Below are 26445 nucleotides of genomic sequence, written 5' to 3'. Positions count from 1 at the left end.
AGTGTGCCTGTTTGAATGCTTTGGTGGAGATTTGTTGACTAAAATATGAAACTAAGTCTTTAATTCTGTCAGACATTTCTAAACTGTCCTCCATGCTGTTTTGTCAAACAGAACTCTGTCAGACATTCAGTAACCAACATGGAACGCTGTAGTGGAAATGTTATGACTCAAACAAAATTCAGAATGTTTTTTAAATAGTATCTTTATTGATGCTTCAATTCATTTAGCATGTGGTGTATAATATTTTTCTAGATAAAAGGATGTGTAGCGTGTAGTTTAAACGCGTGCTTGCTTTTCTCCTTAGAAAAAATAAAAGGGTGTGTGTCACTTCCTGTCACATCCTCTGGAAATCCGTAATGGGAGGGGCCACAGCCTCCTTCGTTCTCCGATTAACGTATTGACACGCTCCTTGACCATTTGGTTTCTGGGTCACAGAGGGGAAGGTCTTTTGCCCAATTGGGGAGTCTCTCTCTATGTATCGGGGAATCTCTATGTTCTGCTTGAAGTATCCTTCCCTTGCTCTGCACAGGAAGGGCTGCAGATGTCGGCTCAATCAGGAAGTACCTACAGCGCGCTTCATGTTGAATTCTGGCCTTGAGTTCCCCTAATTGTTCTGGGAAGATAATTATATATATTGTTTTAATACTTTCTTGACTAGAAAAAAATGGTTAACTCTATAGGTGACTAGGAGATCACATCACTACAAACTAGCTTACTGACTGGCCAGGAAGTAGAGTAGTAGTACATCCCAAATGGCACCCTATTCCCTATATAGTGCACTACATTGGCCAGAGCCCTATGGGTCCATGTAGTGCACTATATAGGGAATAGGGTTCAATTTGGGACAGCCAGTACATTGCTACCCTTTCAGTGTCTTATGATTGGTCCGTCCTCTCCTCAGTATAACTGAGACTCCTCCTCCCCCATTGGGACTCAGGAACACGGAACCCCTCCCGGGACACGGGTTCCACCACCAGTTCTAGAAGACCTGGAGGTTCTGGAACCGTCAGCTCGGTCACCCGGAATAAGGGGCAGTAGGCTCGGCCAATCAGGGCCAGCTTGCCAGATGGGATCCGGGGGTCTGGACCCCTCAGCCGGCGCCAGTACACCAGGAAGTGGCGTACGAGTTGGGCAGGGTAACGCCAGCGCAGGGTGGCGTTGAGATTAAGTTTATTGGCGCCCCTCAGCCACACCACGTCATAGAGACACACACTCTGCACTGGGAGGGGAGGAACGGAGAGGGACTCAGCATCCAGGATCTGGGGGGGAGGGAGACAGACATCTTATAATCACTTTTATAAATGATTGAAATGAACAAACAGTTACAACATATACTGAACAAAAATATAAATGTAACAATTAAAGATTTTACTGAGTTGAAATAAATCAATTCATTGGACCCTAATCTATGGATTTCACATGACTGGGAATACAGATATGCATTTGTTGGTCACATATATACACTATATAAACAAAAGTATTTTGGACACCCCTTAAAACTAGTGGATTCAGCTATTTCAGCCACACCAGCTGCTGACAGGTGTATAAAATGTAGCACACAGCCAAGCAATCTCCATAGACAAACAGTGGCAGTAGAATGGCCCGTACTGAAGAGCTCAGTGACTTTCAACGTGGCACCGTCATAGGATGCCACCTTTCCAACAAGTCAGTTGGTCAAATTTCTGCCCTGCTAGAGCTGCCCCGGTCAACTGTGAGTGCTGTTACTGTGAAGTGGAAACCTCTAGGAGCAACAACGGCTCAGCCGCAAAGTGGTAGGCCACACAAGCTCACAGAACGGGACCGCAGAGTGCCGAAACACGTAGCACATAAAAATCTTATCCTCGGTTGCAACACTCACTACCGAGTTCCAAACTGCCTCTGGAAGCAACGTCGTCGGGAGCTTCTTGCAATGGGTTTCCATGGGAAATACGACTGGTTCATTCTGCTGTATGTGGTGGCCAGGTGGGAAATACGACTGGTTCATTCTGCTGTATGTGGTGGCCAGGTGGGAAATAAGACTGGTTCATTCTGCTGTATGTGGTGGCCAGGTGGGAAATACGACTGGTTCATTCTGCTGTATGTGGTGGCCAGGTGGGAAATACGACTGGTTCATTCTGCTGTATGTGGTGGCCAGGTGGGAAATACGACTGGTTCATTCTGCTGTATGTGGTGGCCAGGTGGGAAATACGACTGGTTCATTCTGCCGAATGTGGTGGCCAGGTGGGAAATACGACTGGTTCATTCTGCTGTATGTGGTGGCCAGGTGGGAAATACGACTGGTTCATTCTGCTGTATGTGGTGGCCAGGTGGGAAGAAGGACTGGTTCATTCTGCTGTATGTGGTGGCCAGGTGGGAAATACGACTGGTTCATTCTGCTGTATGTGGTGGCCAGGTGGGAAATACGACTGGTTCATTCTGCTGTATGTGGTGGCCAGGTGGGAAGAAGGACTGGTTCATTCTGCTGTATGTGGTGGCCAGGTGGGAAATACGACTGGTTCATTCTGCTGTATGTGGTGGCCAGGTGGGAAATACGACTGGTTCATTCTGCTGTATGTGGTGGCCAGGTGGGAAATACGACTGGTTCATTCTGCTGTATGTGGTGGCCAGGTGGGAAATACGACTGGTTCATTCTGCTGTATGTGGTGGTCAGGTGGGAAATACGACTGGTTCATTCTGCTGTATGTGGTGGTCAGGTGGGAAATACGACTGGTTCATTCTGCTGTATGTGGTGGCCAGGTGGGAAATACGACTGGTTCATTCTGCTGTATGTGGTGGCCAGGTGGGAAGAAGGACTGGTTCATTCTGCTGTATGTGGTGGCCAGGTGGGAAATACGACTGGTTCATTCTGCTGTATGTGGTGGCCAGGTGGGAAATACGACTGGTTCATTCTGCTGTATGTGGTGGCCAGGTGGGAAATACGACTGGTTCATTCTGCTGTATGTGGTGGCCAGGTGGGAAGAAGGACTGTTTCATTCTGCTGTATGTGGTGGCCAGGTGGGAAATACGACTGGTTCATTCTGCAGAACAACAGGTGTCGACCTACTACGTCTACAGGAGAGAGCTGTTGAGGAGAGTGTTGCCCAGCTACTCATTTGAAGTATATTTGCCATTTGCTAAAGCAACTTGAGTTCTCCTCATGGTCCTGTCTTTGTAGCTATGTTGTCATTTGTACAGGTCAAACCGCAACGGAGCGAGTCCTATCAAACATTGTGGTTGTACTCGACCTCTGACACGAGGCACCTCTGTTTCAGTCTCTGGCTGTGTCGTTGTATTTCCTGGTATGCCGTTGTGTTATTCCCCACAGGCTTTAAAGGGATGATTTTGACCATACGGGTGTTTTGAAATGCAAATAGCCAAGGTCAATGCAAATAGCCAAGGTCATGCACGAGCACTGAGGCAGAGAACAATGGGTATTTATCAACGGTTATATCCTACCGGTGTGCCTATAATGCTCTTAGGATTGTTCTAGAAATCTCACTTTTTTTTTCTCTATGCGTTACGAACATTCTAAATTCCGTATTTTAAAACAGTTTCTAAACAATATTGATAAGTGAGGCCCCAGGCCTAAGAGTCAGGGACAGATGTGATTCTGGTGATGGGTAATTCTGTGGTGAGGTCTCTCTCTCTCTCTCACCATAATCTCTCCGACCCGGCATTTGAAAGGTGTGTCCTTATCTCCTCCATCACGCTGCACGCTGACACACACATCCCTCAGAGCACAGCCCTGCAGCTCCAACTGGGAACACCTGGCACACACACACACACACACGTTATTACAAACAGTATTACTAGCCTATATCACACACACACGTTATTACAAACAGTATTACTAGCCTATATCACACACACACACACACACGTTATTACAAACAGTATTACTAGCCTATATCACACACATCTCTCAGAGCACAGCCCTGCAGCTCCAACACACACACACACACACACACACACACACGAGCACAGCCCTGCAGCTCCAACACACACACACACACACACATCTCTCAGAGCACAGCCCTGCAGCTCCAACACACACACACACAGAGGTCTTCTTACCTGACAGTCCATCCGTCTGGGTTCCACTGTCCACAGCTCTGAGAGAACTGTCTCATCAACTGGTGGTCCTCTGTTAAAGCAACAGGCTCAATACTGCTGGCTACACACACACACACACACACACACACACACACACACACACACACACACACACACACACATCAATAATAATACAACACTTTACAACTCAGGTATATCCTGGACTGTGTGTGATATGACTCACTAGGTATATCTTGAACTGTGTGTGATATGACTCACTGGGTATATCCTGAACATCTCTGTGTGATATGACTCACTAGGTATATCCTGAACATCTCTGTGTGATATGACTCACTAGGTATATACTGAACTGTGTGAGATATGACTCACTAGGTATATCCTGAACTGTGTGAGATATGACTCACTAGGTATATCCTGAACTGTGTGTGATATGACTCACTAGGTATATCCTGAACACCTCTGTGTGATATGACTCACTAGGTATATCCTGAAAACCTCTGTGTGATATGACTCACTAGGTATATCCTGAACACCTCTGTGTGATATGACTCACTAGGTATATCCTGAACTGTGTGAGATATGACTCACTAGGTATATCCTGAACTGTGTGAGATATGACTCACTAGGTATATCCTGAACTGTGTGAGATATGACTCACTAGGTATATCCTGAACTGTGTGAGATATGACTCACTAGGTATATCCTGAACACCTCTGTGTGATATGACTCACTAGGTATATCCTGAACTGTGTGAGATATGACTCACTAGGTATATCCTGAACTGTGTGTGTAATGACTCACTAGGTATATCCTGAACTGTGTGTGATATGACTGACTAGGTATATCCTGAACTGTGTGTGATATGACTCACTGGGTATATCCTGAACTGTGTGTGATATGACTCACTAGGTATATCCTGAACTGTGTGAGATATGACTCACTAGGTATATCCTGAACTGTGTGTGATATGACTCACTAGGTATATCCTGAACTGTGTGTGATATGACTAACTCACTAGGTATATCCTGAACTGTGTGTGATATGACTAACTCACTAGGTATATCCTGAACTGTGTGTGATATGACTGACTCACTAGGTATATCCTGAACTGTGTGTGATATGACTGACTCACTAGGTATATCCTGAACTGTGTGTGATATGACTGACTCACTAGGTATATCCTGAACTGTGTGTGATATGACTGACTCACTAGGTATATCCTGAACACCTCTGTGTGATATGACTGACTCACTAGGTATATCCTGAACTGTTTGTGAGACATGACTCACTAGGTATATCCTGAGCACCTCTGTGATATGAATCACTAGGTATATCCTGAATACGTGTGTGATATGACTCTCTAGGTATATCCTGAACTGTGTGTGTAATGACTCACTAGGTATATCCTGAACTGTGTGTGATATGACTCACTAGGTATATCCTGAACTGTGTGAGACATGACTCACTAGGTATATCCTGAACACCTCTGTGATATGACTCACTAGGTATATCCTGAATACGTGGGTGATATGACTCACTAGGTATATCCTGAACTGTGTGCGATATGACTCACTAGGTATATCCTGAACACCTGTGTGTGATATGACTCACTAGGTATATCCTGAACATCTCTGTGTGATATGACTCACTAGGTATATCCTGAACTGTGTGAGATATGACTCACTAAGTATATCCTGAACTGTGTGTGATATGACTCACTAGGTATATCCTAAACTGTGTGTGATATGACTCACTAGGTATATCCTGAACTGTGTGTGATATGACTCACTAGGTATATCCTGAACTGTTTGTGAGACATGACTCACTAGGTATATCCTGAACACCTCTGTGATATGACTCACTAGGTATATCCTGAACATCTCTGTGTGATATGACTCACTAGGTATATCCTGAACTGTGTGAGACATGACTCACTAGGTATATCCTGAACACCTCTGTGATATGACTCACTAGGTATATCCTGAATACGTGTGTGATATGACTCTCTAGGTATATCCTGAACTGTGTGTGTAATGACTCACTGGGTATATCCTGAACACCTCTGTGTGATATGACTCACTAGGTATATCCTGAACACCTCTGTGTGTGCAGAGTGTAGCATCAGCAGTCTTTAACTCCAGAGAGACAGTGACCCCAGGAGACGGCTTATAGATCAGAGACACAAAGACCCTGGAGGATAGAGGCACCTGGAGAGAAAAGATCCTGGGAGGGGAGAGAGGGAGAAGAGAGGGAGAAGAGAGGGAGAAGAGAGGGAGCGATGGGAAGGGGGAGAGAGGGAGAAGAGAGGGAGCGAGGGGAAGGGGAAGAGAGGGAGAAGAGAGGGAGTGAAGGGAAGGGGAAGAGAGGGAGCGATGAGAAGGGGAAGAGAGGGAGCGAAGAGAAGGGGAAGAGAGGGAGCGATGGGAAGGGGAAGAGAGAGGGAGCGATGGGAAGGGGAAGAGAGGGAGAAGAGAGGGAGTGAAGGGAAGGGGAAGAGAGGGAGAAGAGAGGGAGTGAAGGGAAGGGAAAAAGAGGGAGCGATGAGAAGGGGAAGAGAGGGAGCGAAGAGAAGGGGAAGAGAGGGAGCGATGGGAAGGGGAAGAGGGAGCGATGGGAAGGGGAAGAGAGGGAGCGAAGAGAAGGGGAAGAGAGGGAGCGATGGGAAGGGGAAGAGAGGGAGCGAAGGGAAGGGGAAGAGAGGGAGCGAAGAGAAGGGGAGGAGAGGGAGCGATGGGAAGGGGAAGAGAGGGAGCGATGGGAAGGGGAGGAGAGGGAGAAGAGAGGGAGCGATGGGAAGGGGAGGAGAGGGAGCGATGGGAAGGGGAAGAGAGGGAGCGAGGGGAAGGGGAAGAGAGGGAGCGATGGGAAGGGGAGGAGAGGGAGCGATGGGAAGGGGAGGAGAGGGAGCGATGGGAAGGGGAAGAGAGGGAGCGAAGAGAAGGGGAAGAGAGGGAGCGAAGAGAAGGGGAAGAGAGGGAGCGAAGAGAAGGGGAAGAGAGGGAGCGATGGGAAGGGGAAGAGAGGGAGCGATGGGAAGGGGAAGAGAGGGAGCGAAGAGAAGGGGAGGAGAGGGAGCGATGGGAAGGGGAAGAGAGGGAGCGATGGGAAGGGGAGGAGAGGGAGAAGAGAGGGAGCGATGGGAAGGGGAGGAGAGGGAGCGATGGGAAGGGGAAGAGAGGGAGCGAGGGGAAGGGGAAGAGAGGGAGCGATGGGAAGGGGAGGAGAGGGAGCGATGGGAAGGGGAGGAGAGGGAGCGATGGGAAGGGGAAGAGAGGGAGCGAAGAGAAGGGGAAGAGAGGGAGCGAAGAGAAGGGGAAGAGAGGGAGCGAAGAGAAGGGGAAGAGAGGGAGCGATGGGAAGGGGAGGAGAGGGAGCGATGGGAAGGGGAGGAGAGGGAGCGATGGGAAGGGGAAGAGAGGGAGCGAAGAGAAGGGGAAGAGAGGGAGCGAAGAGAAGGGGAAGAGAGGGAGCGAAGAGAAGGGGAAGAGAGGGAGCGATGGGAAGGGGAAGAGAGGGAGCGATGGGAAGGGGAAGAGAGGGAGCGAAGAGAAGGGGAGGAGAGGGAGCGATGGGAAGGGGAAGAGAGGGAGCGATGGGAAGGGGAGGAGAGGGAGAAGAGAGGGAGCGATGGGAAGGGGAGGAGAGGGAGCGATGGGAAGGGGAAGAGAGGGAGCGAGGGGAAGGGGAAGAGAGGGAGCGATGGGAAGGGGAGGAGAGGGAGCGATGGGAAGGGGAGGAGAGGGAGCGATGGGAAGGGGAAGAGAGGGAGCGAAGAGAAGGGGAAGAGAGGGAGCGAAGAGAAGGGGAAGAGAGGGAGCGAAGAGAAGGGGAAGAGAGGGAGCGATGGGAAGGGGAAGAGAGGGAGCGAAGAGAAGGGGAAGAGAGGGAGCGAAGAGAAGGGGAAGAGAGGGAGCGAAGAGAAGGGGAAAGGAGGGAGCGATGGGAAGGGGAAGAGAGGGAGCGATGGGAAGGGGAAGAGAGAGAGGCCATAGCATTTGAATCCTTAAAGCTGTAAGAGGAATATACAAGCCCTCATGAACACACACTCCCCCACACACTCCCCTACACACTCCCCTACACACTCCCCCACCTGGCGCAGACTTTAGACAGCATGGAGGGTAGGACACCCTCTACGAGCAGAGAGCTGCCCCCGCTCCAGGCATCTTCAGGGCAGCCCTGGGTCCTCAGCCAGCCCTCCCCCTCGAGGGTCTCTCTGTAGTATAGGGGTTGCAGCTCCTGGGCATCTAGGTTGAACCAGCTACGATCCACCTCACGCTACACAACCCAGCAGACAGACACACACAGGACAGGTCAGAGGGTAACTACAGGACACGAATAGGACAGAATCCCATCCAATGATACATATTGCAGTACAATGCATTCCAAAGAAGACCCAGATCCTTGTTGTTATGAGTCGTGTGACAGTCATGGAATTTTGGACACCGATAATTGGGCAGCCAAACGACCGCAGTCTCCGTAATAACCGCTGAGCACATTTTCTCCCTTCCTCCTCTCCTAACTGCATGTGCTGCCATAGAAATAAAATGAATAGAACAGGCGTCCCCATTCAAGTCAATTATGGCATAATGGGTGGACTGGCAGCCATTGCGAGTGTACCCCATAGGAGCAAAGCAGGAAGTGTACCCATAGGAGCAAAGCAGGAAGTGTACCCCATAAGAGCAAAGCAGGAAGTGTACCCATAGGAGCAAAGCAGGAAGTGTACCCATAGGAGCAAAGCAGGAAGTGTACCCCATAAGAGCAAAGCAGGAAGTGTACCCATCAATATGTGCTGTGATTTGTTGATACAACTCAACTGACAAATACATTGTACTGCATGAGCCACATCAGTTAACATCATTTGAATTGCATCACAATACCCAATTTTATGAATATTCTAGACATAGAACCCGTCCTCTGATTGGTTGACTCACTCACCTGTCCCCTCCAGTAGAGGCTGGTCCCAGCACCCTGGCAGAAGGAGGAGACGAAAGGGAGGGGCGACGAGGGCCGGTGGACATACAGGAAGTCAGACAGAAGAGACCAGAACCTGCACACAGGAAACAGGATGTGACATTGTAGGATACGACATAGGAGGGTCACTTTCGACTGTGGCTATGCTACGTGTGGTATGAGTGAGCGCTTTTATAAGAGAGAAAATATAGTCTATTTTATTAGTTTATTCAACAGGGTCCATGTATAACAAACATGGCATCAGATGTTAGCATCAGGTGTTAGCGCCAGATGTTAGCATCAGATGTTAGCGCCAGATGTTAGCGCCAGATGTTAGCATCAGATGTTAGCGCCAGATGTTAGCGCCAGATGTTAGCATCAGATGTTAGCGTCAGATGTTAGCGCCAGATGTTAGCGTCAGATGTTAGCGTCAGATGTTAGCGTCAGATGTTAGCGTCAGATGTTAGCGCCAGATGTTAGCGCCAGATGTTAGCCCCACATGTTAGCTACATGCCTTGTACTCATCTACAGTTCTTAGATAGACAGCATCACTTCATATTTCCCAGAGGCATTTAAGGTGTGGGATATAACATCACACTACATCAGACAAAATCCCCAAAACAACCACAGCGCTACATTAGACAGTAAAAGCAGCAGAAGTTCATCTCACTTGTCCTGCTCCTTCCTGAAGTCATTCTTGTCTGGGATGGACTCGTACACCCAGCCTGGAGCAAAGATGGCCGTGGAGAAGTCATGTTTACGAATCATCTCCAGAGCCTGGGGAGGGAGGGAGGGACTGGTGTTTATATATTGTTACGAGCACACACCACTTTATGATCACACACACACACACACACACACACACACACACACACACACACACACACACACACACAGAGAGACACACACAACATAAATAAAATTTTTAAGAAGACACACACACGTACGTACCTGTGACTAAGTACTGACACCCCCCCCCCCTTCTCCCACCATCTCCCTACCCTCCCCCACCTACCCTCCTCCTCCTACCCTCCCCCACCTACCCTCCCCCTCCTACCCTCCCCCTCCCAGTTCTAACCTTATTAGTCTCCATCTCCCTACCCTCCCCCTCCTACCCTCCCCCTCCAACCCTCCCCCTCCGACCCTCCCCCTCCGACCCTCCCCTCCCAGTTCTAACCTTATTAGTCTCCAGCTTCCCCCCCACCACCTCTCCCCTGGCGAACACGTCCACCCCAACAAAGATGTCCGCCAGCCGGCCCTGAGCAGCTGAGTAGGCCTTCATTCCCTCCAGGTTCTGCTCTGTCCAGTTATAGTTGGTGAAGATACCATCACACGCTGAGAAAAACACTCTGAGAGAAGGGGGGAGTGGAGAGAGAGAGAGAGAGGTGGGGAGTGGAGAGAGAGAGAGAGAGAGGTGAAAGGGGGAGTGGAGAGAGAGAGAGAGGTGAAGGGGGGAGTGGAGAGAGAGAGAGAGGTGGGGAGTGGAGAGAGAGAGGTGAAGGGGGGAGTGGAGAGAGAGAGAGAGAGAGAGAGAGAGAGAGAGAGGTGGGGAGTGGAGAGAGAGAGGTGAAGGGGGGAGTGGAGAGAGAGAGAGAGGTGGGGAGTGGAGAGAGAAAGGTGAAGAGGGGAGTGGAGAGAGATAGAGGTGAAGGGGGAAGTGGAGAGAGAGAGAGAGGTGGGTAGTGGAGAGAGAGAGAGAGGTGAAGGGGGAAGTGGAGAGAGAGAGGTGAAGGGGGGAGTGGAGAAAGAGAGAGAGAGGTGAAGTGGGGAGTGGAGAGAGAGAGAGAGGTAAAGGGGGGAGTGGAGAGAGAGAGAGATGTGAAGGGGGGAGTGGAGAGAGAGAGAGAGGTGTAAAAGATTTCCTTATCTTCCCTATCCACATTTTCCACTCCCTCCCCCCTCCCTCACCTCCTCTCCCACCTCCCTCACCTCCTCTCCCCTGTCCACCTACCTGTTGGATGGGTTGAGTTCATTCTGCCATTTGAGCTGTCCGTTCTCCAGAACAGAGTCATACCACAACGCCATACTACCAGGGACTCTCTCGTGCATCTGGTCCGTCAGATAACGTAGAAACAGAGGAGTGTTCTTCACAGCCGTCTCCTAATTACACGAGAGGAGGAGACGGAGGGCAGGGAACATACACGTTATCAATCATCGACGTGTTTCCCAAATGGCCCCCTCTGTCTCCTAGTCCACTACTTTAGACCACGACCCATTAAGGCTGCACTGTTGTCATGTTGTACGTGGCAGGCCAACGTGTTCACAGCACAGTAATATAGGTCAGTATACTGTAGGACAGCAGATAACAGGGAGGCTGTCGACCTAAAGGAGACTTGTCATTGTTGACGTTCTGGGTTCAGCACAGTAATATAGGTCAGTATACTGTAGGACAGCAGATAACAGGGAGGCTGTCGACCTAAAGGAGACTTGTCATTGTTGACGTTCTGGGTTCAGCACAGTAATATAGGTCAGTATACTGTAGGACAGCAGATAACAGGGAGGCTGTCGACCTAAAGGAGACTTGTCATTGTTGACGTTCTGGGTTCAGCACAGTAATATAGGTCAGTATACTGTAGGACAGCAGATAACAGGGAGGCTGTCGACCTAAAGGAGACTTGTCATTGTTGACGTTCTGGGTTCAGCACAGTAATATAGGTCAGTATACTGTAGGACAGCAGATAGCAGGGAGGCTGTCGACCTAAAGGAGACTTGTCATTGTTGACGTTCTGGGTTCAGCACAGTAATATAGGTCAGTATACTGTAGGACAGCAGATAGCAGGGAGGCTGTCGACCTAAAGGAGACTTGTCATTGTTGACGTTCTGGGTTCAGCACAGTGTGCAGACAACTGATGAGGTCATTATTGCTGTTTCTACCATACTGCTTTAGCCAGTACAACCTGTATGTAGTGCACTAGTTATAGGGAATAGAGGGGGAATATAGCACAGTACTGTTTCTACCATACTGCTTTAGCCAGTACAACCTGTATGTAGTGCACTAGTTATAGGGAATAGAGGGGGAATATAGCACAGTACTGTTTCTACCATACTGCTTTAGCCAGTACAACCTGTATGTAGTGCACTAGTTATAGGGAATAGAGGGGGAATGTAGTGCACTAGTTATAGGGAATAGAGGGGGAATATAGTGCACTAGTTATAGGGAATAGAGGGGGAATATAGTGCATTACTGTTTCTACCATACTGCTTTAGCCAGTACACTCCTTTCAGAAGTAAACAAGTGTCTACAGGTGAAGAGTTGTAAAGACGGGCTGTGTCCCCAATGTATTCACTATATAGGGCACTACTTATAGGGAATAGAGGGGGAATATATAGAGCATAAGTTATAGGAAATATAGGGGGAATATAGTGCACTAGTTATAGGGAATAGAGGGGGAATATAGTGCACTAGTTATAGGGAATAGAGGGGGAATATAGTGCACTGGTTATAGGGAATAGAGGGGGAATATATAGAGCATTAGTTATAGGGAATAGAGGGGGGATATAGTGCACTAGTTAGGGAAAAGAGGGGGAATATAGTGCACTAGTTATAGGGAATAGAGGGGGAATATAGTGCACTACTTATCGGGAATAGAGGGGGAATATAGTGCACTAGTTATAGGGAATAGAGGGGGAATATAGTGCACTACTTATCGGGAATAGAGGGGGAATATAGTGCACTACTTATAGGGAATAGAGGGGGAATATAGTGCACTACTTATAGGGAATAGAGGGGGAATATAGTGCACTACTTATAGGGAATAGAGGGGGAATATAGCGCACTACTTATAGGGAATAGAAGGGGAATATAGTACACTAGTTATAGGGAATAGAGGGGGAATATAGTGCACTACTTATCGGGAATAGAGGGGGAATATAGTGCACTAGTTATAGGGAATAGAGGGGGAATATAGTGCACTACTTATCGGGAATAGAGGGGGAATATAGTGCACTACTTATAGGGAATAGAGGGGGAATATAGTGCACTACTTATCGGGAATAGAGGGGGAATATAGTGCACTACTTATAGGGAATAGAGGGGGAATATAGCGCACTACTTATAGGGAATAGAGGGGGAATATAGTACACTAGTTATAGGGAATAGAGGGGGAATATAGTGCACTACTTATCGGGAATAGAGGGGGAATATAGTGCACTACTTATAGGGAATAGAGGGGGAATATAGTGCACTACTTATAGGGAATAGAAGGGGAATATAGTGCACTACTTTTAGGGAATAGAGGGGGAATATAGTGCACTACTTATAGGGAATAGAGGGGGAATATAGTGCACTACTTTTAGGGAATAGAAGGGGAATATAGTGCACTAGTTATAGGGAATAGAGGGGGAATATAGTGCACTACTTATAGGGAATAGAGGGGGAATATAGTGCACTACTTTTAGGGAATAGAAGGGGAATATAGTGCACTAGTTATAGGGAATAGAGGGGGAATATAGTGCACTACTTATAGGGAATAGAGGGGGAATATAGTGCACTAGTTATAGGGAATAGAGGGGGAATATAGTGCACTAGTTATAGGGAATAGAGGGGGAATATAGTGCACTAGTTATAGGGAATAGAGGGGGAATATATAGAGCATTAGTTATAGGGAATAGAGGGGGAATATAGTGCACTAGTTATAGGGAATAGAGGGGGAATATAGTGCACTAGTTATAGGGAATAGAGGGGGAATGTAGTGCACTAGTTATAGGGAATAGAGGGGGAATATAGTGCACTAGTTATAGGAAATAGAGGGGGGATATAGTGCACTAGTTATAGGGAATAGAAGGGGAATATAGTGCACTAGTTATAGGGAATAGAGGGGGAATATAGTGCACTAGTTATAGGGAATAGAGGGGGAATATAGTGCACTAGTTATAGGGAATAGAGGGGGAATTTAGTGCACTAGTTATAGGGAATAGAGGGGGAATATAGTGCACTAGTTATAGGGAATAGAAGGGGAATATAGTGCACTAGTTATAGGGAATAGAGGGGGAATATAGTGCACTAGTTATAGGGAATAGAGGGGGAATATAGTACACTAGTTATAGGGAATAGAGGGGGAATATAGTACACTAGTTATAGGAAATAGAGGGGGAATATAGTGCACTAGTTATAGGGAATAGAAGGGGAATATAGTGCACTAGTTATAGGGAATAGAGGGGGAATATAGTGCAGTAGTTAGGGAATAGAGGGGGAATATAGTGCACTAGTTATAGGGAATAGAGGGGGAATATAGTGCACTACTTATAGGGAATAGAGGGGGAATATAGTGCAGTAGTTAGGGAATAGAGGGGGAATATAGTGCACTACTTATAGGGAATAGAGGGGGAATATAGTGCACTAGTTATAGGGAATAGAGGGGGAATATAGTGCCTTTTTTCAACACACCCACAACATAATGAAAACCAACGTCTCTATAGCACAGCAATAGACAAAGAGTTTAGTATATAATAACAAATTGTTTAAAGTTATAAAACTCACACCAAGAGGGTTCTCGATGTTGATCAGCCAACCATCGAAGCCGTAACAGTGGGCTATCTGAACCAGCCTATCAGCTACGGCCCTGTAAGACTCCTCCTCTTTCAGGAAGACCTCGCACATCTTCCCCCCGTCCGTCCACTCAGTGATGAAGGTGCCTGGAGAACAAGCCAATCACAGCCGTCGATCAGTCACTGTGGAACTCAAACAGACCAATCAGCAGTGTGACTTTGAGGCGGTCAGATCGGCACCTATATTCTCAACGTGAGCCCTATCAGTACTGTAGAAGGCAAACGTTCCAACCGTTTCAGATATGAATCCAACACTTAGAATATAATCTGTTTGATATAGAAGGCTTGTGTTCTCTCTCATGTACACTGTGTAAACTATTAGAATTTCATCTGTTAGGTTCAACCCCTTATTCTGTACATCTCACTGTATATGACCTGAGTGAGACAGTCACTCCGACACACACACACACACAGTCACGTACACAGTGAGACAGTCACTCCGACACACACACACACAGTCACGTACACAGTGAGACAGTCACTCCGACACACACACACAGTCACGTACACAGTGAGACAGTCACTCTGACACACACAGTCACGAACACAGTGAGACAGTCACTCCGACACACACACACACACACACACACACACACACAGTCACATACACAGTGAGAGAGTCACTCCGACACACACAGTCACGTACACAGTGAGACAGTCACTCCGACACACACAGTCACGTACACAGTGAGACAGTCACTCCGACACACACACACACACACACACACACACACACACACACACACACACACACACACAGTGAGAGAGTCACTCCGACACACACACACACGCACACACACAGTGAGACGTGAAAACCACAGACTAAAGCCTGAAGGTCACAAACAAGAGGTTTTAAAAGTGAAACTAAACTTCTCGACTGGCTGAGAAAGTAGAGCAGCGTCTCTCCAACACAATAGGAGTGTAGACAACACTTCCTCTGAGTGGTAGACAACACTTCCTCTGAGTGGTAGACAACACTTCCTCTGAGTGGTAGACAACACTTCCTCTGAGTGGTAGACAACACTTCCTCTGAGTGGTAGACAACACTTCCTCTGAGTGGTAGACAACACTTCCTCTGAGTGGTAGACAACACTTCCTCTGAGTGGTAGACAACACTTCCTCTAAGGGGTAGACAACACTTCCTCTGAGGGGTAGACAACACTTCCTCTGAGTGGTAGACAACACTTCCTCTGCGTGGTAGACAACACTTCCTCTGCGTGGTAGACAACACTTCCTCTGAGTGGTAGACAACACTTCCTCTGAGTGGTAGACAACACTTCCTCTGAGTGTAGACAACACTTCCTCTGAGTGGTAGACAACACTTCCTCTGAGTGGTAGACAACACTTCCTCTGAGTGGTAGACAACACTTCCTCTGAGTGGTAGACAACACTTCCTCTGAGTGGTAGACAACACTTCCTCTGAGTGGTAGACAACACTTCCTCTGAGTGGTAGACAACACTTCCTCTGAGGGGTAGACAACACTTCCTCTGAGTGACGGCAGAGAACAGACTGGTGGAAACCAGTAGTGTACAATAATGTACTACATACTGTAATACTGTACCACTTTCACACTGCTGGGCCGGCCAGAATGAACCTAACCGTGATGACTTGAATATTTTGACATTTCAGCATGCTTCACGACACATTACCAGGCCCACTTAGACCCTACAGCTGGGGTTCGGCTCGGTTCGGCTCGGTACTGTGAAAAGATGTATAACTACAAGGGTATTATTGAATCCCAATAATCTCTGCTTTCTCCCAAAGTGTGCACTGGTTCACTTCCCTTCATGGATTTGACAGGAAATGACTGTTATAAAAAAAGAAACTCCCCTCTCTACCCCCCATCTCTATACCAATCCAATGTTTTCCCATTCGTGAGGAGTAGTGAACAAGTACACACTTGTTCAGGAGCAAAGAGAGGTTATTGGGACGTGGCCCCGTTGAGTCTCACCCAGGACGATGACTCCGTGTCTGTGAGCGGCGTTGGTCCAGACGGACGGGGGGATGGTCACCGTGTTGTGGCTGAAGTAGTTAAAGACGTCGATGTACTGCCAGTGGTAGAACACATAGGGAGCATCCGACTCGGCTCCCTGCAGAAACCTGAGGGGGAGAGAGGTCAGGGGGTCAAAGGTGAGAGGGAATTTAGTCGTACCACTTAGCAAAACACTTTTAATCCAAAAAAGGGACTTCCAACACAATGAGTACGTTGTTATGTGAGAATTTAGTAATAGCCTATCGTAGAAGAGTCATGAGTGTGCAAACAAAGTCTACTTGTGGCAGTGCATTGTTCACAGGTGAGAGTTCAGAGGTGAGGAGGTCAACCTACCTGTCATCCAGGTATCCGCCCATCATGTCGTGACTCACCAGAGTCCGGTGCGGCGTGCTGGCCAGAGAAGGCTCCCGATTGGCCAGGGGCACCGTCGCCACGTTGAAGGGGTTGGCCTCGCTGCGTTTCCACGACAACAGCTCCTCCAGGGACTGAAGGCCGGAGCTGATTGGCTCGGTGGTGTCCGGGTCATAGTGCTTAGCTGTAAAGGGAAAGGCACAGATTGGTTCGTTCTTTGTGCTTGAGGTAACCTTTGCGTTTTCACTGAATACGGTTGGTTACTGTGTCTTCAGGTCGGCCTGGCGACCAAACAACTGGGTGAGCAGAACGAACAGGGACAGCATCACTATAACCTGAGTGTTAGAGCTATTTCATCATTCCACTGTCCTGTCATTTCATAAGGATGAAAACCCTTCTGAAACTCAGAGGCTCTGTACTGTTACAGTCTATATTCTGTACTGTTACAGTCTATACTCTGTACTGTTACAGTCTATATTATGTACTGTTAGACAGTCTATACTCTGTATACAGTCTATACAGTCTATACTCTGTCTGTACCGTTAGACAGTCTATACTCTGTACTGTTACAGTCTATATTATGTACTGTTAGACAGTCTATATTATGTACTGTTAGACAGTCTATATTATGTACTGTTAGACAGTCTATACTCTGTCTGTACTGTTATACAGTCTATACTCTGTATACAGTCTATACTCTGTACTGTTAGACAGTCTATACTCTGTACTGTTATACAGTCTATACTCTGTATACAGTCTATACTCTGTACTGTTAGACAGTCTATACTCTGTACTGTTATACAGTCTATACTCTGTATACAGTCTATACTCTGTACTGTTAGACAGTCTATACTCTGTACTGTTATACAGTCTATACTCTGTATACAGTCTATACTCTGTACTGTTAGACAGTCTATACTCTGTACTGTTATACAGTCTATACTCTGTATACAGTCTATATTATGTACCGTTAGACAGTCTATACTCTGTACTGTTATACAGTCTATATTCTGTACTAGTATACAGTCTATAATCTGTACTGTTATACAGTCTGTACTCTGTATACAGTCTGTACTCTGTATACAGTCTACAGTCTATACTCTGTATACAGTCTATACAGTCTATACTCTGTACTGTTATACAGTCTATATTCTGTACTAGTATACAGTCTATAATCTGTACTGTTATACAGTCTATACTCTGTATACAGTCTATATTCTGTACTAGTATACAGTCTATAATCTGTACTGTTATACAGTCTGTACTCTGTATACAGTCTATACTCTGTATACAGTCTATACAGTCTATACTCTGTATACAGTCTGTACTCTGTACCAACCTGGCAGAGACGAGGCTCCATACTTGATGACTTCATGAACACTTCTCAACTCAACTGGCTCATCCAAGCAAGACTCCAAACTGGTGAAATATGAATGACAATACATTTAGAATGTACAGTACAGTACCATACAGTACAGTACCATACAGTACAGTACCATACAGTACCATAGATTACAGTACAGTACCATAGAGTACAGCACCATAGAGTACAGTACAGTACCAGAGAGTACAGTACCATAGAGTACAGCACCATAGAGTACAGTACAGTACCATAGAGTACAGTACCATACAGTACAGTACCATACAGTACCATAGATTACAGTACAGTACCATAGAGTACAGCACCATAGAGTACAGTACAGTACCAGAGAGTACAGTACCATACAGTACAGTACCATACAGTACCATAGATTACAGTACAGTACCATAGAGTACAGTACCATAGAGTACAGTACCATAGAGTACAGTACCATAGAGTACAGTACCATAGAGTACAGTACAGTACCATAGAGTACAGTACAGTACCATAGAGTACAGTACCGTACCATAGAGTACAGTACCGTACCATAGAGTACAGTACCATAGAGTACAGTACCATAGAGTACAGTACAGTACCATAGAGTACAGTACAGTACCATAGAGTCCAGTACAGTACCATAGAGTACAGTACCATACAGTACAGTACAGTACCATAGAGTCCAGTACCATAGAGTCCAGTACCATAGAGTACAGTACAATACCATAGAGTACAGTACAGTACTATAGAGTACAGTACTATAGAGTACAGTACAGTCCATAGAGTACAGTACCATAGAGTACAGTACCATAGAGTACAGTACTATAGAGTACAGTACAGTACCATAGAGTACAGTACCATAGAGTACAGCACCATAGAGTACAGCACCATAGAGTACAGTACAGTACCATAGAGTACAGTACCATAGAGTACAGTACAGTACCATAGAGTACAGTACCATAGAGTACAGTACAGTACCATACAGTACAGTACCATAGAGTACAGTACAGTACCATAGAGTCCAGTACCATAGAGTACAGTACAGTACCATAGAGTACAGTACCATAGAGTACAGTACAGTACCATAGAGTTCAGTACCATAGAGTACAGTACAGTACCATAGAGTACAGTACCATAGAGTACAGTACAGTACCATAGAGTACAGTACCATAGAGTACAGTACTATAGAGTACAGTACAATACCATAGAGTACAGTACAGTACCATAGAGTCCAGTACCATAGAGTACAGTACAATACCATAGAGTCCAGTACCATAGAGTACAGTACCATAGAGTACAGTACAGTACCATACAGTAGAGTACCATAGAGTACAGTACCATACAGTACAGTACAGTACCATAGAGTCCAGTACCATAGAGTACAGTACAGTACCATAGAGTACAGTACCATAGAGTACAGTACAGTACCATAGAGTACAGTACCATAGAGTACAGTACAGTACCATAGAGTACAGTACCATAGAGTACAGTACAGTACCATAGCGTACAGTACCATAGAGTACAGTACAGTACCATAGAGTACAGTACTATAGAGTACAGTACAATACCATAGAGTACAGTACAGTACCATAGAGTCCAGTACCATAGAGTCCAGTACCATACCATAGAGTACAGTACAATACCATAGAGTCCAGTACCATAGAGTACAGTACAGTACCATAGAGTCCAGTACCATAGAGTACAGTACAATACCATAGAGTACAGTACTATAGAGTACAGTACAATACCATAGAGTACAGTACAGTACCATAGAGTCCAGTACCATAGAGTACAGTACAATACCATAGAGTACAGTACAGTACCATAGAGTCCAGTACCATAGAGTACAGTACAATACCATAGAGTACAGTACAATAGAGTACAGTACAGTACTATAGAGTACAGTACTATAGAGTACAGTACAGTCCATAGAGTACAGTACCATAGAGTACAGTACCATAGAGTACAGTACTATAGAGTACAGTACAGTACCATAGAGTACAGCACCATAGAGTACAGCACCATAGAGTACAGTACCATAGAGTACAGTACCATAGAGTACAGTACAGTACCATAGAGTACAGTACCATAGAGTACAGTACAGTACCATAGAGTACAGTACCATAGAGTACAGTACAGTACCATAGAGTACAGTACCATAGAGTACAGTACAGTACCATACAGTACAGTACCATAGAGTACAGTACAGTACCATAGAGTCCAGTACCATAGAGTACAGTACAGTACCATAGAGTACAGTACCATAGAGTACAGTACAGTACCATAGAGTTCAGTACCATAGAGTACAGTACAGTACCATAGAGTACAGTACCATAGAGTACAGTACAGTACCATAGAGTACAGTACCATAGAGTACAGTACTATAGAGTACAGTACAATACCATAGAGTACAGTACAGTACCATAGAGTCCAGTACCATAGAGTACAGTACAATACCATAGAGTCCAGTACCATAGAGTACAGTACCATAGAGTACAGTACAGTACCATACAGTAGAGTACCATAGAGTACAGTACCATACAGTACAGTACAGTACCATAGAGTCCAGTACCATAGAGTACAGTACAGTACCATAGAGTACAGTACCATAGAGTACAGTACAGTACCATAGAGTACAGTACCATAGAGTACAGTACAGTACCATAGAGTACAGTACCATAGAGTACAGTACAGTACCATAGCGTACAGTACCATAGAGTACAGTACAGTACCATAGAGTACAGTACTATAGAGTACAGTACAATACCATAGAGTACAGTACAGTACCATAGAGTCCAGTACCATAGAGTCCAGTACCATACCATAGAGTACAGTACAATACCATAGAGTCCAGTACCATAGAGTACAGTACAGTACCATAGAGTCCAGTACCATAGAGTACAGTACAATACCATAGAGTACAGTACTATAGAGTACAGTACAATACCATAGAGTACAGTACAGTACCATAGAGTCCAGTACCATAGAGTACAGTACAATACCATAGAGTACAGTACAGTACCATAGAGTCCAGTACCATAGAGTACAGTACAATACCATAGAGTACAGTACAATAGAGTACAGTACAGTACTATAGAGTACAGTACTATAGAGTACAGTACAGTCCATAGAGTACAGTACCATAGAGTACAGTACCATAGAGTACAGTACTATAGAGTACAGTACAGTACCATAGAGTACAGCACCATAGAGTACAGCACCATAGAGTACAGTACCATAGAGTACAGTACCATAGAGTACAGTACAGTACCATAGAGTACAGTACCATAGAGTACAGTACAGTACCATAGAGTACAGTACCATAGAGTACAGTCCATAGAGTACAGTACCATAGAGTACAGTACAGTACCATAGAGTTCAGTACCATAGAGTACAGTACAGTACCATAGAGTACAGTACCATAGAGTACAGTACAGTACCATAGAGTACAGTACAGTACCATAGAGTACAGTACCATAGAGTACAGTACCATAGAGTACAGTACTATAGAGTACAGTACAATACCATAGAGTACAGTACAGTACCATAGAGTCCAGTACCATAGAGTACAGTACAATACCATAGAGTCCAGTACCATAGAGTACAGTACAGTACCATACAGTACAGTACCATAGAGTACAGTACCATACAGTACAGTACAGTACCATAGAGTCCAGTACCATAGAGTACAGTACAGTACCATAGAGTACAGTACCATAGAGTACAGTACAGTACCATAGAGTACAGTACCATACAGTACAGTACCATACAGTACAGTACCATAGAGTACAGTACAGTACCATAGCGTACAGTACCATAGAGTACAGTACAGTACCATAGAGTACAGTACTATAGAGTACAGTACAATACCATAGAGTACAGTACAGTACCATAGAGTCCAGTACCATAGAGTCCAGTACCATACCATAGAGTCCAGTACCATAGAGTACAGTACAGTACTATAGAGTACAGTACTATAGAGTACAGTACAGTCCATAGAGTACAGTACCATAGAGTACAGTACAGTACCATAGAGTACAGTACTATAGAGTACAGTACAGTACCATAGAGTACAGTACCATAGAGTACAGTCCATAGAGTACAGTACCATAGAGTGCAGTACAGTACCATAGAGTACAGTACTATAGAGTACAGTACAGTACCATAGAGTACAGTACCATAGAGTACAGTCCATAGAGTACAGTACCATAGAGTACAGTACAGTACCATAGAGTACAGTCCATAGAGTACAGTACTATAGAGTACAGTACAGTACCATAGAGTACAGTCCATAGAGTACAGTACTATAGAGTACAGTACAGTCCATAGAGTACAGTACCATAGAGTACAGTACAGTACCATAGAGTACAGTACAGTACCATAGAGTACAGTACCATAGAGTACAGTCCATAGAGTACAGTACAGTACCATAGAGTACAGTCCATAGAGTACAGTACCATAGAGTACAGTCCATAGAGTACAGTACCATAGAGTACAGTACCATAGAGTACAGTCCATAGAGTACAGTACCATAGAGTACAGTACCATAGAGTACAGTACCATAGAGTACAGTACCATAGAGTACAGTACAGTACCATAGAGTACAGTACCATAGAGTACAGTACAGTACCATAGAGTACAGTACCATAGAGTACAGTACCATAGAGTACAGTACCATAGAGTACAGTACCATAGAGTACAGTACCAAACAGAGACCATGTGTGACGCCAAGCATGGATTTGAAATTCAGTAGTGTATTCCTTTCAACCATTTTATTTATCATTGCATGTGATTGATTACATCGTTATGTTTATTCTAGCTGCTGTAAAATGTGGGTTGTGTGCTCTGTGAACCTAAACAACTCTACTGATCAGCGGCCCAGAGGGAGGCCGACACAAACTACGAAGTGGCAGCTGTCAAAAAAAAAGTTACCCGGTGGTTTCCGTTTTTGACAACTTGCTCCCGATCTGATCCTCTCCTTCGTCTTCGGTCTTTCTCCTCCGCAAAGACCCATCCTCCTGATGCTCAGTAGTCAATGCACCGTCCATGGTGAGAAATACGAGTTAGAAGTCTATGACTGAACGGAAGACATAAACATGCATCAACGGGCAGAATGTTGCATTGCTCATGTTCGGGACAGAGCGCGAAAGAAACATTTCCTTGTTTCCTGCGATTGGCTGCAGTTGTGACGTTGTTCAAAAGCGTGTGCTTCGGCCAACGAATGACAGCTGAGATAAGGCGATCACGTGGAAGGTGTTTTTTTGACAGCGACTGCCGTTAGTCGTGCTGTTGGACAGAAAACCCGGCATGGTCTTTTGGCTCTGGTGGACTTTTGACCTCATACCGGCCACTAGATGGCAATATAAACCCCTTGTCATTCTGACATGCCAGTCATTCAAAAGGTCACGTAAACACAGCGTATAAAACATTAAGAACACCTTCCTAATAATATTTTTTTTATTTAACTTGGGAAGTCAGTTAAGAACAAATTCTTATTTACAATGACAGCCTAGGAACAGTGGGTTAACTGCCTTGTTCAGTGCCAGAACAACAGATTTTTACCTTGTCGGCTCGGGGATTCAATCTAGCAACCTTTCGGTTACTGGCCCAACGCTCTAACCACTAGGCTACCTGCCGCCCCAGATGCTCCAATCAGATTAGATTAGAGAGTTTATCAGTCACATGTACAGGGTTGACCATGTAATCAGACACATGTACAGGGTTGACCATGTAATCAGTCACATGTACAGGGTTGACCATGTAATTACAGGGTACAGGGTTGACCATGTAATTAGTCACATGTACAGGGTTGACCATGTAATCAGTCACATGTACAGGGTTGACCATGTAATCAGTCACATGTACAGGGTTGACCATGTAATCAGACACATGTACAGGGTTGACCATGTAATCAGACACATGTACAGGGTTGACCATGTAATCAGTCACGTGTACAGGGTTGACCATGTAATCAGTCACATGTACAGGGTTGACCATGTAATCAGACACATGTACAGGGTTGACCATGTAATCAGACACATGTACAGGGTTGACCATGTAATCAGACACATGTACAGGGTTGACCATGTAATCAGACACATGTACAGGGTTGACCATGTAATCAGTCACATGTACAGGGTTGACCATGTAATCAGTCACATGTACAGGGTTGACCATGTAATCAGTCACATGTACAGGGTTGACCATGTAATCAGACACATGTACAGGGTTGACCATGTAATCAGACACATGTACAGGGTTGACCATGTAATTAGTCACATGTACAGGGTTGACCATGTAATCAGTCACATGTACAGGGTTGACCATGTAATTAGTCACATGTACAGGGTTGACCATGTAATCAGACACATGTACAGGGTTGACCATGTAATCAGTCACATGTACAGGGTTGACCATGTAATTAGTCACATGTACAGGGTTGACCATGTAATCAGACACATGTACAGGGTTGACCATGTCATTACAGGGTACAGTGACAACCGTAAGCTCTGAGGTCCAACAATACAGGGCTAAGTGAAATAAAAGTGACATCGAGAGCCACGTACAGTTTGTGTATTCAACGTAAAATAGAGGGCCCTACATGGTCTAAAGGGCCCTACATGGTCTAAAGGGCCCTACATGGTCTAAAGGGCCCTCCCTACATGGTCTAAAGGGCCCTCCCTACATGGTCTAAAGGTCCCTCCCTACATGGTCTAAAGGTCCCTCCCTACATGGTCTAAAGGGCCCTACGTGGTCTAAAGGGCCCTCCCTACATGGTCTAAAGGTCCCTACATGGTCTAAAGGGCCCTCCCTACATGGTCTAAAGGGCCCTACATGGTCTAAAGGGCCCTACATTGTCTAAAGGGCCCTCCCTACATGGTCTAAAGGGCCCTCCCTACATGGTCTGAAGGGCCCTACATGGTCTGAAGGGCCCTACATGGTCTAAAGGGCCCTACATGGTCTAAAGGGCCCTACATGGTCTAAAGGGCCCTACATGGTCTAAAGGGCCCTACATGGTCTAAAGGGCCCTCCCTACATGGTCTAAAGGGCCCTCCCTACATGGTCTAAAGGGCCCTACATGGTCTAAAGGGCCCTCCCTACATGATCTAAAGGGCCCTACATGGTCTAAAGGGCCCTATATGGTCTAAAGGGCCCTACATGGTCTAAAGGGCCCTCCCTACATGGTCTAAAGGGCCCTACATGGTCTAAAGGGCCCTACATGGTCTAAAGGGCCCTACATGGTCTAAAGGGCCCTACATGGTCTAAAGGGCCCTCCCTACATGGTCTAAAGGGCCCTCCCTACATGGTCTAAAGGGCCCTCCCTACATGGTCTAAAGGGCCCTCCCTACATGGTCTAAAGGGCCCTCCCTACATGGTCTAAAGGGCCCTCCCTACATGGTCTAAAGGGCCCTCCCTACATGGTCTAAAGGGCCCTACATGGTCTAAAGGGCCCTCCCTACATGGTCTAAAGGGCCCTCCCTACATGGTCTAAAGGGCCCTACATGGTCTAAAGTGCCCTACATGGTCTAAAGGGCCCTACATGGTCTAAAGGGCCCTACATGGTCTAAAGGGCCCTACATGGTCTAAAGGGCCCTCCATGGTCTAAAGGGCCCTCCCTACATGGTCTAAAGGGCCCTCCCTACATGGTCTAAAGAGCCCTATATGGTCTGAAGGGCCCTACATGGTCCAAACGGCCCAAAAAAAGAGGGCAATCTGTTCGGCTTTAGTTTTAAGTCTGTGGGGAGATGTACATTTGAATAGTCTGTGTCCAAAATGGCACACTATTCCCTACATAGTGCACTACTTTTGAGAGAGAGAGAGAGAGAGAACTGTGTAACCACTGTCTCCTTGTACAGTGTGAGTTGGATATGTTGTTATCTGATCTCCTCTGCAACTACCTGCAGCAACAGGGTTTAAATGTTTGCTTGACTGGTGGTAAAGCTATTAGCTGGCCAAAATGAGGCTACATGAAAAGCACAATACTGTTAATATAACCGGTTTTATAACAGGTTTTCAGTGAATTCATGTCAATCATGAAGCTCATCTGCATGTCCTGCGGTGCAGAAAAATTCTCATCAACAAAAGAGTGATGAAATTAAGATCCTACATTTCTACCTGGCAGTGTGTTTGGTTCTGCCAGTACTTTGAGAGGTTTTACAAGGGAGTGGGTATTGTTTTGGTTTACAAGGGAGT

General features: G+C 45.9%; 1 protein-coding gene across 1 annotated transcript; it reads right to left on the bottom strand.

The window, feature by feature from the left end:
- Nucleotides 1-195: 195 nt before the first annotated feature.
- On the bottom strand, nt 196-23426 carry LOC110539075 (cytosolic endo-beta-N-acetylglucosaminidase). The gene is made up of 14 exons (XM_036942051.1): nt 23185-23426; nt 18235-18314; nt 16878-17079; nt 16503-16651; nt 14483-14637; nt 10955-11103; nt 10181-10352; nt 9674-9780; nt 8989-9100; nt 8144-8328; nt 6134-6276; nt 4054-4153; nt 3635-3746; nt 196-1259 (listed from the first exon to the last, which is right to left on the bottom strand). The coding sequence occupies exons 1-14, from the start codon at nt 23298-23300 to the stop codon at nt 876-878; spliced, it is 2166 nt and encodes a 721-aa protein (XP_036797946.1). The 5' UTR covers nt 23301-23426; the 3' UTR covers nt 196-875.
- Between the last annotated feature and the right edge of the window lie 3019 nt (nt 23427-26445).

The sequence above is a fragment of the Oncorhynchus mykiss genome, chromosome 13 (genome assembly GCF_013265735.2).
Source record: "Oncorhynchus mykiss isolate Arlee chromosome 13, USDA_OmykA_1.1, whole genome shotgun sequence".
NCBI lineage: Eukaryota > Metazoa > Chordata > Actinopteri > Salmoniformes > Salmonidae > Oncorhynchus > Oncorhynchus mykiss.
Note: the sequence above shows the minus strand (reverse complement) of the source record. Positions and strands in the feature narration are given on the sequence as shown.